At 35.6% G+C, this 15,105-nt stretch overlaps 1 protein-coding gene across 1 annotated transcript; it reads left to right on the forward strand.

Annotated features, from left to right (window-relative positions):
• Positions 1 to 6,137: 6,137 nt before the first annotated feature.
• On the forward strand, positions 6,138 to 14,904 carry LOC128226840 (prostaglandin reductase 2-like). The gene is made up of 8 exons (XM_052936917.1): positions 6,138 to 6,187; positions 8,275 to 8,393; positions 8,772 to 8,981; positions 11,859 to 12,026; positions 12,278 to 12,487; positions 12,755 to 12,876; positions 13,871 to 13,958; positions 14,433 to 14,904. The coding sequence occupies exons 1-8, from the start codon at positions 6,151 to 6,153 to the stop codon at positions 14,544 to 14,546; spliced, it is 1,068 nt and encodes a 355-aa protein (XP_052792877.1). The 5' UTR covers positions 6,138 to 6,150; the 3' UTR covers positions 14,547 to 14,904.
• Positions 14,905 to 15,105: the final 201 nt, after the last annotated feature.

Genomic DNA, 15,105 nt, shown 5'->3' on the forward strand with positions numbered 1-15,105 from the left:
AAAAACAGCATAACATGATTTCTAACCCATTCCCTAATATGGGGTTTCTGCAGCAAACAACATTTCGAAAGATGTGGATAAAAGATCAAACTGTTTACAGAAATGAAAATCTCATGTTTAGAAAGCATTAAAAAATTGTGGCAAAGTGAGAAATTGCTACTGCTACTCCCCATTTGACAAAATATTTTCAACTGTTGTCTGCTGCAGGAGACCAAAAAACATGTTAGCAGGGCCTCTGTGGTAGCAAGGTTAGAGTCGCTGACTCATAATCTCTAGCCCCTCACTGCTGTGGGTGTGAATCCCAAAAGGAGTGAATATCCTTATGTGAGGAAGCCACCGGCTGGCTTGCGGTAGGTCAGTGGTTCTACCAAGTTGTCTGTCTGTGTAACTCAGGTGGGTTTCTTGGATCTTCCTCCACTTGTTATAAGCCGGGCGTCGCAAAATGACAGAAATACTGTCGAAGTGATGTGAAAAACCCGACAAAACAAGCAAAGACATGTTAGTATCTAGTATTGGAATACAATATACTCTTCGAAAAAATATCACAATCTTTGTGAGGACCTTACATTCAGAGGACTTGCACAAAATATAGCCAATTATCGTTAAAAGGCAACAGTTCATTAAATACCTGCAGATTATGTGCTACAGTCTAAAAGATAAACAAAGGCATTCCGATTTCAACTTAATACCTATTGATTAACAAGATAAACACTTCCTAAATAACAGGCCAATTTTATCTCCGCCAGTTCTTACTATTGAGCTGTGTGTCTGTATTGGATGTAATAGCATTTGGCGACTGGTACCCTTGCTGACCATCATCACTGGGGGAGACCTCTCCTGCTGCTCATCATTCTGCCCTGTTGGAAAAAAACAGCATAACAAGTCATTTGAAATACACACTTTGAAAGATCACACAATCAGTTTGAGGACCTTACATTCAGAGGACTTGTACTTTGGAAGATAAACAATCAGTTTGAGGACCTTGCGATCCTGAAGACGACTTGCACAAACTAGCGTAAAAAGCACCCTTTAATTAAATATCTCTAGATTAAATTATACAAACTGAACGATAAACAAAGGCATTCAAATATCAATTGAGTTGCTAAATATAAATAAGTAACAAGCCACAACTTACTCAACCTAATCTTACCATTGAGCTGTCTGTCAGTATTGGATGTTACAGCATTTGGGAACTGGTACCCTTGCTGGGAATCATCACTTGGAGACCTCTCCTGCAGCTCATTATTCTGACCTGTTCAAAAAACAACATAACATGACTTCTAACCCATTCCCTAATATGGGGTTTCTGCAGCAAACAACATTTAGAAAGATGTGGATAAAAGATCTAACTGTTTATCGAAATGAAAATTCCATGTTTAGAAAGCATTGAAAAATTGTGGCAAAGTGAGAAATTGTTACTGCTGCTCCCCCTTTGACAAAATATTTTCAACTGTTTTCTGCTGCAGGAGACCTAAAAATATGTCAGCAGGGCCTCTGTGGTAGCAAGGTTAGAGTCGCTGACTCATAATCTCTAGCCCCTCACTGCTGTGGATTTGAATCCCAAAAGGATTTGTGAATATCTTTATGTGAGGAAGCCACCGGCTGGCTTGCGGTAGGTCAGTGGCATTCTGGCAAACTTTCGCATTCTGTTTCCGTTTTGCGTAGTTGCATGGAGGAGTAACAATATTGCTATTGTTATTTCAACAGCGACATCTTAAGAGTAAATGCCTTGCTTCTCGATAAAGTCAAGTGACGGGAAATGGCGACGATTATCGGATCAAACTGACCACCCTAATATAATATGGAAACTGGTCTTCCGGTGCCAAAGGTAAGCTCCGCCCTCGTCAATAACTTCCCTTGAATTTCGATTCACACCCACGTAGACAAAACACACATTGGGAAGCCGGCAATATAAAATTACTTGTTTATATCATAACAACTTATTTAATTTTTCGCCTGCCTGTCTTCAATTTTCATCGATTGCACCGGGATTATCTTCCATAATCGCCCCAAAATACTAGTCAATAAAATATCCGGAAAAGCGATTTTTAAATCTGTCATTAAACATTAACAAACACGATTTATATGAGATTAAATTGGCTTTAAACACAGAAAAAGAACATAATTCGGCGTTGCAGAAACATTTTTTTATATTAAATAGTCATTTTTTCAAAAATTGTGTGAAACTTTTTATGTGGGTACGTTTTGACCAGAAAAGCGCTTATGTTTTGACCTGGTTTGGGTACGTTTTGACCAGGATGTGGGTACGTTTTGACTTGGGTACGTTTTAACTTGGGTACGTTTTGACTGGTTACCATCGCCCTAGCCGAACCATCAAACATGTAAACGGGATATATAAAAAATCCGTTCATCTAAACTTATTTACTCAAATTATCTGTATCATGTCGTCTTTAATTGACAAAGCAATGCGCTGAAGTAATTAACGGAGCCCGAAAGCGAAGTAATTAGAGGTCTGGCTCCTAGTCCTAGAGTCGTCTCGTCGTAGAGGTTTGAACCCGGGTTCCGTCACATAGTTTGTGACTGTCTAAATATATCACAAAATCCTTTTTACGGCCATTTGCCTTTTTTTCTGATTCATTGTATGTCAGTCTTAAGTGAACGACAAGATTAAACAAACTCTGTTCGGGTAAGTTTAGACCATGAAAAGTATGTGCAAGTAAAGTGATCGCATTGATCGTGATACGACCTAAATGGTGATAAAAACTGCGTACGTTAAACAACAACAACAACAACAACAACAACAACAACATCAACAACAACATCAACAACAACATCAACAACAAAAACAACTCAGCCCTCTCATCAACCCAATTCACACAAGGGAATTCATGGAAATGTATTGGAAGGCTAAATATTCACTCATTTCTAAATTTCGTTTTGTTTTGTTTTGTGTTGGGTTTTACGTCACTTCGACAGTATTGCAGTCATTGCGCGAAGTCCGGCTAACCTCAAGTGGAGGAAGACCCCAGAAACCCATCTGAGTTGCACAGATGGACAACTGGGTAGAACCACTGACCTACCGCAAGCCAGCCGGTCTTAATTTCGTAAAAAATCATCAACTAAATTCAGATAAAACATATGTACGCTTTTTTTCTATTTTGGAATTACACTAAGTGTACATTTTCGCCATACAGGTCTACATTATTCCCAGCCAGCAAGCATATATATGGGCGATATCAGTAATCTGATATAGGTATTCGGATATTGCATAGATAAAGCATTGATGTATGATTTAGGATATAGTTTTTATGATATCGAGTCAATATCGGCGTGATGTTTGAACTCGATGGCATATCACGGGGATTATCAGTAATCCGATATAGGTATTCGGATATTACATAGATATAGCATTGATGTATGATTTAGGATATAGTTTTTATGATATCGAGTCAATATCGGCGTGATGTTTGAACTCGATGGCATATCACGGGGATTATCAGTAATCTGATATAGGTATTCGGATATTTCACAGATATAGCATTGATATATGAATTAGAATATAGTTTAATGATATTGAGGCAATATTAGTATGATGTTTTGAACTCGATGTCAAATTGATACCACTACACACAGAAAATCGGATATTTTACAGATATAGCATTGATTTATGAATTAGAATCTAGTTTTAATGATATTGAGGCATGTTCAGTGTGCCCAATGTCGGTATGATATAGGACTGTAGATAACATTGAGATTGAAAATATATTTGTCCAATATTGGCCCTATATTGTCTTATTACCTCCCTTTTTATTCATTTAAAACCAAACAATTTGAATAAAAATGAGTTGACCATTTCAATTGTATATTTTATCCTGCATATAATTTTAAATAAGACTTTATTTCTGTTTGCTGTTACATTTCAGGATAAATACACCATTTCTTTAAAAAATAAATATCTTTAAATTAAGAGTAGAGAGAATTAGGAGAATTAATATTTGTATATTACAAATTGTCATCAAACAAACTAAAGCTCAAATAGCTATAGTAATATTTGAAAAGATGGATATTGGCATCTCTATTTAAGCAGCTGCCCTTTTACAGCGAAAGTTGTAAATGGGAAGCTAATCTAAATATATAGATATAATAAATATGCAAAACTGGTAAAGTGATTATAGTTTAATATTGAAATTCAAAGGACATCAGCTTCCGTATATAGATCCTATATCAGAAAATCGACATCCAGGGGATATGGAACTATATTGAGGCTATATACCGTCTATAACAATACGGATATCCAGGGGATTTAGCATAGGATGTGCAAGATTTCGATCGCCCCGATATCCGGTACCGATATCCAGCCGACGTCCATGCCGATATATTTGCTATATAGACCCAATATACGTCTGCTGACTGGGTTAGTGTTTCAACTAACATTCGGAAAAATAAAAACCCATTTGTGCCCAAGGTCCCATCAATTTGAGCTCTCCAAACACTGTAGACCCAGACGAGAGAGCTCCTGGAAGGACCCTTCTGGCCTGGGTCTGAAGTGTTTGTATTCATAATTTGTCATTATTTAAATACATGTACACATTACCGTCAAAACCAAAATGAACTGGTCCAATTATTGAAAGACGACTGGCTTATTCAAAGATTTGGGCATACATGGTTAAATATATACAAAGTCGGTCTTGATTTCTATTAACACTCTTTCAATGTTTATGTCCATATACCCCCGCTTTGAAAATCAAACACGGGTACCAGACATGTTTCACTCGAACTCTAGCTGATAAAAAGGATACAATTCAAGCTATAAAGCATATTGTAAATTCGTGATCTTGGACTTTTCACGTCCAAATAAAGTACGCGTCAAACTGAATGCGAGTGCTTTGTTAGACCAGATGAAAATCACAGTATGGTGGCATTTCGTTTTCTTCATTGAAATGATAAACAATTGCAAATCTTAAAATGGCTAAATTTGAGATTTTTTTTATAACTTCCTTATAACTTTTATAACAGAGACAGTAGACGTTAGTAACGCAACGTAACAAAAGGCATTAGCTACATAACTTGCTAAATAATTAACACTCTTATTTATCAGTCACAATAGGTAAATAAAAAAGAAACAACAAATTAACGAACATACAAACTCAAGTTCGGATGCACAATGTTTAGCTGTGCCGATATTTTGAGGACATGGATACACTTTATACACCATATCGTTAAATGAGGACTTACATTTGATTGGACAGATACTACCACTCAGGCGCAATTTGATTGGTTCGCCTATGCACACTTTTAAGAGACCGGGGAAAAATGTGCATGGTGGCATACACGAATTCAAGACAACGCTATTTTATGAGGACTTCGTAGATTTTGGAAAATTTAAACATAGTCCTCACGAAGATGCCAAATAATGAAAAATCTTTATGAGGACTCGTGTGCAAGTCCTCATACTACGAACAGTCCTCAGACCGTTGGTGTGCGTAACACTATACGTCCTCAAAACGGTGGTAATACAAGCCCGCACGCACGCACGCACACACACACACACACACACACACACACACACACAAACGCCATTTGTTTCTGGCATTGGTTATTTTCAAAGAGCTATAAAATATTCAGTTTAAAACTTGGAAATGATTTACATATTTAAACGGCGAAGCTTTATACAAACGAAAAAGGGGTAATGTTAACACCCTGTCCCTTTTCTGCAGCAGCCCGGTGTCCTTCTTGAAAAATGGCTAAAACCTTGACATGTTACATTTTATTTTATGTTTCTGTATGATCTATCAATCACAAGTAAAATTACTACACGTACATTTACATTTGTGTCTGGTCACAGCCACACTACCCCTTACCCTGGCCACACGCTCTCTTTTAAAAAAAAAATAGTTACAGAATAATATCATTAAACACTATATATGATTATTGTTGTTTAGTACTATAGTTATAGGTTCCACATCATTATTTATAAGCCTGGGATATTTTTTGCTTTTTTCGTAATTAAAACGGAGAGGGTGTCGCCATAGGTGAGCGGCATAATCACGCACTCTCCCCCCTTTGTTGGCCACATTATTATGATTATTGACATATATGTTTTCATTTTCTTTTTCAAGAATTAGTATATGTTAGCCTAAATAAGAATACTATCTCTTATTAAAGAGTATCCAAGCTGTAAACATCAACATGTCCAACAAGAAAATAGTGTTTGCCTCTCTACCAGGTGGGTACTCATATTGTGAACATATTTGTATGGTTATCAATTGGTAATTCAAGTTTTTATGTTTACAATTATGGATAAAACTAAAAAGCCGTGTAACTTCGTATGAAAGTAACTTTAATCATAGATAGGTGTGTGCTGTCATGAACTCAGTAGGGTTCAAAAAGTAGAACGTTCATGAGGGATGCTACAATGTAGTTTGCACACAAGCGGCAGTTGCGTTGACATGACCCAACATATGTACACACACCCTCCTTCAAAAATCAGTCATACATTTTTTTAAAGACCAAAAGTAATAGAAACATGATCATTTTGAAGGATGATCATGTTTCAATTAATTTTGAATTTCAAATAAATTTACTGATTTTTTTAAGGAGGGTGTGGCCATAGGGTTGGGACATGTCAACGCAACTGATAATATTTATCAATCTGGATTCTGGTTCCATATAAGCGATACATTCATAAAAAAATCCCAATCTGTCACCATTTTTTTTTTAGAATACAAACAAAAGATTTCTTGAGGGAGTGCCCCCTACCCCTGTCCATAGTCATGGCACAAGTTGAAGTAGACCAATTATTATTAGCTCATTCAAAGGGACATGTCCAAAATGCTCTGAACCAATCTTGTGGCCCAACTCAAAATCAGTGAACTGCTGCCAGAAAATGCTGTTACGTGCACCCTGATAATAACTGATTTATGGAAGAAATGAAGAGAAAAGCTAAAATTTAAATAAAGCTTTATTACCGGTAGGATTATCATTTCATTAATTATTTTAAATTATTTTTATTCAATACCATATACAATTCAAACATCTTTATTTCACACAGGTATACATACATAACAACATATGAGATTGAACAACACAACAGTGTCAATGAGAGCTTAATAATACTAATACAAAGTAGAATGACCTTGTCTGGAGTTGCGGACATAAAATGGTTGTTTACTTTATAATGTTTATATGCATGAAATATGTCTCCTACCAACAGAAAAGAGTTTTACAGAATAAAAAAACATGAAATGAATTGGCTGATTACACACACGGCATAGTACAAACATAACATATCAATAAATAACCAGTGGTATGAGGAAACTAAATATAATTACTTAAATTTTACTCAATGGTTTCCCGGGTTCCACTTGAAAATAAAGCAGTACCGGTATTCTCTATTCTGGCCCCAGGAATCCAGAGGGGAAGGCGTGACTGACCTTCAGTCTATACTATTTTTCAGATATGATCTTCTTTAGGAGATAATACGTCTTTATTATGAGATACTAGTAAGTAATTAGGAGATGATAAGTCATAATTATGGGATACAATAAAGCCTAATTAGGAGAAACTATGTCGTCATTAGGAGATATATAGTCCTAATTTGAAGATGCTAACTCTTAATTTATAGATACTGTGTCCTAATTAGGTTCCTACTTAAGAAATACTTATAAAATGTCCTTATTAGGAGATAGTATCCCTCAACATATATAGACTGTGGCATAGGAGATAGTATCCCTCAACATATATAGACTGTGGCACTAAATTATATTTTAATGTGAGGATAGGAAAAGAATTAACAAAGAAAAGTACTGTTGTTGAGCTTTTCAAGTCAATCCACTGGTGCATTGTCTAAAATGGATCCAAAGTTTAACATTTCAGTTTGAAATTCTTTCTTTTGTGCTTTCCAGCAAAGTTCTCGGAATTTTAAGAAAAACTTGATTGTAACTACGAATTCCAATGTGTCACTATGACTAAAACGTAAATTCAAATTCATTCCGACTGTTCTAGTTTAGGCAGTATACCATGACATCGAAATCGGGGAAGTATTCTATTGCAAAAATTATTTATTGATAGAAAACAGACAAGCATGCTCCACTACAAAAAAATTAAAATTAAAATGCATGTTGCAACGACATAAGGACATGTACCCTTTAAACAAGGATACAATCTAACAAATTACTGTAACATTGAAATTATATATATTTTAGGCCATTTACTTTTATCCAGTGGCAGTTCCTGTAATTGACATGGGAGGGGGGATATTTTATGATTCTTTTTTAAATGGTGCAAAACAGTAAAAAACACATTCTACCACAGGTGCCGACAATGAGCCTACAGTCGACAACTTTCGGTGCGAGGCATGTGACCCTGCACCCAGCCCAGGGGATGGGGAGCTGACCATACAGACACTATACATATCTCTGGACCCTGCTATTGTAAGTATGGTTAGATTTTTTAAATGTGATTTTAGCTTGCATTCTGTAAAAAAAAATTAAAAAATGATGTAACAATGTTAAAATATTAAGTAACAGCTTACATGTATTCATTGTGATACACTTGACTAAAATTAAGTGTGATTGTACGCATATAATATATGACTGTATTATATCTAGTATAATATTATATGAGCGGCATGACTTTCTTTTTTATACATTTGGCTTTAAAAATACCACAACTAATAAATTTTCAATATGTTAATTTTAAACTTTATTTGAGCAGGATGGGGCATGCTTAATTAAAAGCCACTGACAAAAGAAATATTTGAGAGACTGATGGCATTGAAACAATAGAATGTACAGTATACATTTTTTCAGCGATGCCGGATGAACACTGACACAGGAGTGGAGTATATGTCCGCTTGGTCTGCTGGCGACCTAGTTCTTGGACTGGGTGGCGTAGGAATGGTAACGGAAAGCAATGTCGATCAGTATGCACCTGGTGACCTTGTGCAGCCGATGGTGAATTGGCCATGGGTGGAAAAGTTTTCTGCAAGAGCAGACGACAAATTGTTCACCTTGTATAAGGTTAGTATACTGCAAGAGCAGGCAAAAAACTGGATATTGTATAAGGTTAGTTTTATGCAAAAGCAGACAACAACTGACCGAGACAAGTTGACGCTGTATAAGGTCAGTCTAGTACCAAAAAAAAGGCAGTCGACAAAGTGCTTACATTGTATTACTTGAGTGTAATGCACAAGCACACGACAAACAAATAAGGTTAGTTTAATGTTAGAGCAGACAAAAAATGTGTTTAAGTTGTTGTATAACAGAATAAGATTAATGAATTAAAAAGGTAGATGACAAACTGTTTATGTTGAACGAGGTTGATTTAATGCTGAGGCAAATAAAAAACGTTGTTTACGTTGTATAAGGTATAGTTAATGTGAGGGCAGATGTCATATTCTTTATGTACTATAGTTAATTGCATTGGTTGAAGCAGTAATGTCTGCATTTCTAGCATTTCTTGGTATAAATATACTGTCTGTCATGAATTGTACATTTACTGTTTTAAGCTCACTCGAGCTCAAAGTGCTCAAGGTGAGCTATTGTGATTGCCCCATGTCTGGCATCAACATTTTAAAATGTTCATCTTCTCTGAAACCGCATGGCCCAGACCCATGATAAATGGATTGGGGCTCATGTAGTGGCTGTTTACCTAGATTGTTCAGGTTATGTCCCTTGGGTCAATTCTGGCCCAGACCTGGGGCTTCCAGAATTTCTCTAAACTTCAATAGTAAAATTTTGAAATTCTTTTTTGAAACCTTTGATATTTGGTATTTATCCTCATGTAGTGGCTGTTGACCAACTTGTTCAAATAATGTCCCAGGTCAAAGCTAGCCACACCATTTAATTATTGTCACATAATTTATATTTTAATCTTTGAATATCATCTCTGAAACTGCAAGGCCAAGACCCTTGAAAATTGGTTTGTAACCTTGTGTAGTGGTAAATAACTACCTACATCCATAACAAACGGTGACTTCCATAGCCACCAATGACTTCCTTAGAAAGCAAAGACTTCCTTAACTGCCTCTTACTTACTTAGCAAAAAATGACTTCCTTACCAACCAATGACTTCCTTGGTAACCGCTACCTTCCTTAGCAACCAAACAATCACTTTCTTCCTTAGCAACCAATAGTTTACTTAGCTACAAATGACGAACTTAGCAAGTAACCACAGTCAAAGCAACCAATGAAGCTCTTTGCAACTGATGATTTCGAAAGCAACCAATGAATACCTTAGCAACCTGATGATAACCTAGCATCCACTTGCTTCCTAACGATTGACTTCCTTAGCAACCAATTATTTCTTTACAATCACTTACTTCTTAGCAACTACTTACATCCATAGTAACCAAGTAGCCACTTACTTCCTTAGCAACCAAGTATATCCTTACCATCATCCCTATAATCATCTATGAACGCATAGTAAATAATAAGTGTTAATTAATTTCGGTAACATAAATCATGTGTCGTTTTATTTTGTTTCTTAATCCCGAGTCCGTTTGTTAACCAATTATTAAATTATAATTGAGAACCGTGTTAAGATATCTGTGTTATTAACAAGGGTTATGCTATGTCGTTGTAATTAATTGAGTCGCGTTCCCGTCTTTAGTTTAAAAGTGTAAAGTTATATTTTGTGTTGCTTATTATTAACCTTTGATTATTGTATTGTTCTTTTAATTTATTTAGAAAAAAGATAAATAAATCTGAAAATACACATTACATTCCCTTTAAGTTATTATTTTTTAGCTAACCCGGCTTTAAAAATGTTAGCTGTTGCAGCTTTAAATACGAATACACGAGCAGTCGCTTTGCTCCGGGCTCTTTTGTGTTCCAGCATGCAGCGTGCTTTACACGTTTTGCTGTGACGTCAACGGTGTCAATATAAATAATACCCGCACTAAACGAAACATGAGGCGATCAATATCGTCGATATTGTATTGTCGGAAAACTTGAGAAATACCAATAATCAAGGAAGAAAACCCATTAAACCTTTTCACAAATAATTTTAATGTTAATCGGACTTTAGTTGGTAATTCTAAATCATGGGAACATAACTGTAAACACCATTTTGGATACGAAAATATAAAAAAAATCGACGTCGGGAGGGGACACCCCACCCAAACCCTCCCCTTCCAACATGCCTTATGAAATTCCTGGCGGAAACCCTGGTCACTAATGATTTCCATACCAATTACCTTCATCTATGGCAACCAATCACTTTCTTTTAAACCAATGACTTCCTTAGCAACCATTGATTACCTTAGCAAACAATTACTTCCTTAGCAACCACTTACTATCTTAACCTCAATGACATACTTGGCAACCAATACTTTCCTTAGCAACCACTTTCTACCTTTGCAACTTCATAGCAATCAATGACGTCTTTAGAAACCATTATCTTCCATAGAAACAGTTGGCTTCCATTGCCATCACATCCCTTGTCCCTGGGATCAATCACCTGACAATGTTTTAAATACCTCAGAAATTTCTCGGCATTCACCCTCTTCCAAGCAGCAAAATCCTTAATTACTATGACTAAATGGGCATTTAAATCAGGTGAGCCATACAGTGCAATTTTTTACACTTAGTATTGTCTAGTTTGAAAGATGATATATTTTTTTCATAGACTTTGATAGCTACCTTGTTTTTTGTCAGTAAAGTGTTATTTTTGATATATGAATTTAATAATGATAGATAAAAAAATGTTTGATAGTGTTTTAGGGCCTTTCACAGTTCAAAAATGAGTAGCCCAAAATTAAAAGTTTCTACAGTTATTTTGTTTTGAGGAACAATCTTTTTCAAGACCAAAATATACATCCTTTGCATGTTGTTCTGGTGTTAAAAGAAGTTGAGGAAATTTGCGAAAGATTTTAACATTTAATTTCCAATTTCAAGATTGAAGAATCATTACGTGAGCAACCACATCTCGTGCTGTCGTTGTTAGGGTTAACAGGTCTGACAGCATTCCTAGGGATCACACAGAGAGGTCACATCTCACCGGGAGCCAATCAGACGTGCGTTGTTAGTGGAGCAGCAGGCGCAACCGGAAACCTTGCAGGCCAAGTGGGTTTTCACTTGCTTCTATATTAATTTTTGCTTTGATAAAGTTTATGTAAGGAAAACATAGTAAATACTGTTCAGGGTTTACATAGAATATGTAATAAATAAATTAATATAAAACTGATTAAAATGCAAATTGATGTCCTAGCTTTAAAAACTTACCACTTACAATCAGTGAGTCATTGACTAATCGGCTAAAAGTTTAACACGCTGTTGTTTCCTATACTTAATTCTCAATCTATAATATGTTTAAGATTGCCAAACTTGGTGGCTGCAAGCGTGTTGTTGGCATCTGTGGCTCAGATGAGAAGTGCGAACATCTGAGAACGGAGCTTGGGTTTGACGCCACCGTCAACTACAAGCAGAGTGACATAAGCGAGGCATTACGTCAGACTTGCCCAAACGGGATCGATGTATACTTTGACAACGTTGGAGGAACAATCAGTGAAACAGTTATAAAACAGGTTTATTTTCCTATATATGTTTTTCTATTTTGCATTAATTTTAGTTAACAAATATGAAACAGCGGCTATGATAAATTATGGATGTCATAAGCAGTATGTCTGTCGGTCTGTTTGTTGGTCATCAGGCCAGCCAACCCGTCCGTCCATACACTGGGCCTCCCGCCCTTCCCTTTATCAGCATCATGTTGCTAGGAAAAATGTACCTTTTTTCTGAAATTTTCTTACCCTTTCAAAGAACGTAATAAGATTTTTTTGTTAAATTTTCAGATGAATCCGGACTCTCATGTGATACTATGTGGTCAAATAGCCGTGTACAACAAAGATCTGCCTTACCCACCGCCCATTTCAGAAGAGATTCAGGCAGTCATTAAGGAGAGAAATATTACAAGGTTAAGTTAGATTTAATGAAGAGCAAAACATGTTTACAGCACATATTTCAATTATAAAAAACAAATTATAAAAAACAACAACATTTATACAAAAACAAATAAATCAGTATAATTTTTGGCATTTCTAGTTGTCTATATATCTTTTTTTCGAGTAAAGGCCTGGAAGAGTAACATAAACATATAAATTTTTATGATTCGTATAGCTTATAAAGTATTGTTAACATGTCAAAGTACATTACAACTTTATTTATAATCAAACGAAAACCTCATGCATACAAACATTTTTAACCAGGTTAATTTGTTTTCACATAGTGAAACTGTTACTAAAAATACTATAAAATAGCAAAATAGTTGAAACTGAATAACTTTAGTTATTAAGGTTGACATATTCAACAACATACTATATATATAGGAAGTGTTCATGGATATCTTTCAAGGTCCTTACGTGAGCAAAACAATGGACGTCTTTAGAAACCATTATCTCTAAAAATGGAAAAATAGTTAGTTCTAAATAACTTTAGTTAGGGTTGACATATCTTGGCTAAACTTAGTGTTTAGGAAGTCTTTATGGTCCAGACCTTTCATGAGGCTACGTTACAAAGGGCTCCTTGGGTCAAGATCACTGTTCCTAAAAATAGACAAACGGTACATCCCGAAAAACTTAAGTTAAGGTTGACATATCTTGACCAAACTTGGTATTAAGGAAGATTTAAGGCCACCTTTCATGGATAACATTTGGGACTCCTGAATTTTTTTTAGAAAAACAGTTGAAACTAAATCAAACAATGAAGGCTGAAGTTCTTCTGTCAATCATTGAAAACCTGGTTTCATTGCAATGCGGCATTTCATGTTCTTATATGAGATTAAAAGAAAGTTGCTGAAATTTTATTTTAATTAGTAGTTGCACTTTCACTCAGTGAAAAAAAAAAAATATTCATCTTAGAACAAAATTCAACAGACATCTTCTTTACATGAATCTTTAAATATGTTATAGAGAGCGGTTTTTGGTGCTCACCTATCAAGAAAAGTTCCAAGAAGGGCTAAAGCAGCTGCAGGAATGGTATATGGGTGGACAACTTAAGGTACACACTTAACATGCATGTGTTATCAGATACATAAGGCTGGAAAAAACTCACGGGAGGGTTGTATGTATTAGATGTGTATGCTGTACCCTCAAACTTGAAAAAACGCCAGCTCTTAAAATTGCTTTGTACTCTTTGTTGTCGCAGTATTCTTGTTCACATATGTAGTAATTGTGTAAGCTAGGGGATTTTGGGTTACGACAATCTTAAACATTTAAACTATTGCCATATTAGCAGATTTATTTCCTATTTCTGTGAGTATAATTAGTTGTCATTAAAATCACTGAACATTGTTCAAACATTGTATTAAATACATGTTTTGAAAAAAAGCTGTTCTTTTCCTGACTTTGAACCACTATAAATGCTATATTTTTTTCTGTCTTCAGTAAGTCAAAGTGCGGACAATTTTGTTTCTCTGAAAAGCCATAAATACAAACTAAACAAAAATGTAATGTTTGTTCTTATAAATTGCAGGTTCCGGAGTTTGTTCATGAGGGTATAGAGAGTGCACCTGAAGCATTTGTGAACATGATGACCAGTGTTAAACAGACTAGAGTTGGCAAACAGTTAGTTTGTGTGAACAAGTAGCTTGGCTTTCATTTTGGCTCTACTCACTTTGTGGATCAGTTTTGTTAGTCGAGTTTTGCCCAAGATGGAATGGGTTTGTGCCTGCTGTTTGACGTTTTTGTGGGAAAAGCTGGTATTTAAGTGGACATCTGTTCGAAAGTTACGGACAACGCAAATTATTTACATTTTGTGGACATAGCTGGCATTTAAATGGAAATCTATCTGAAAGTGAAAGGACAATGCAAGTGCAGTGCACAGTTTGTGGACATTCTAAGCTGGCATTTAAATGAAAATCTGTTTGAAGTGGTATGAATTCTCCAACAGCTAGTCACAAATAAGTATAGTTGAGAATATGTTGTATTTGTATTAAAAAAATAAATGTATGATGAGATAATAAATGTTAACTTGTCATCATTATAATATGGCGGTCCAGAAGCAGACAATTAAATTAATAATGCTCTTAAAGGTCACTATCAAGCAGCTTTAGAGGGAAAGCATTTATAGTTACCATTCTGTTGATCTCTCTGCACAACCCTTTGATTTCCACTAATCATTCTCAAAAGAATGAAAGCCAGAAAGG

Source organism: Mya arenaria, chromosome 3 (genome assembly GCF_026914265.1).
Source record: "Mya arenaria isolate MELC-2E11 chromosome 3, ASM2691426v1".
Lineage (NCBI taxonomy): Eukaryota > Metazoa > Mollusca > Bivalvia > Myida > Myidae > Mya > Mya arenaria.

Excerpts from the sequence above, each read along its gene's own strand:
- LOC128226840 (XM_052936917.1), top strand. The coding sequence starts at position 6,151 with ATGTCCAACAAGAAAATAGTGTTTGCCTCTCTACCAG. Across the intron at positions 8,394-8,771 it reads TATCTCTGGACCCTGCTATT|CGATGCCGGATGAACACTGA; the intron begins GTAAGTATGGTT and ends ACATTTTTTCAG. Across the intron at positions 12,877-13,870 it reads AAGGAGAGAAATATTACAAG|AGAGCGGTTTTTGGTGCTCA; the intron begins GTTAAGTTAGAT and ends AATATGTTATAG.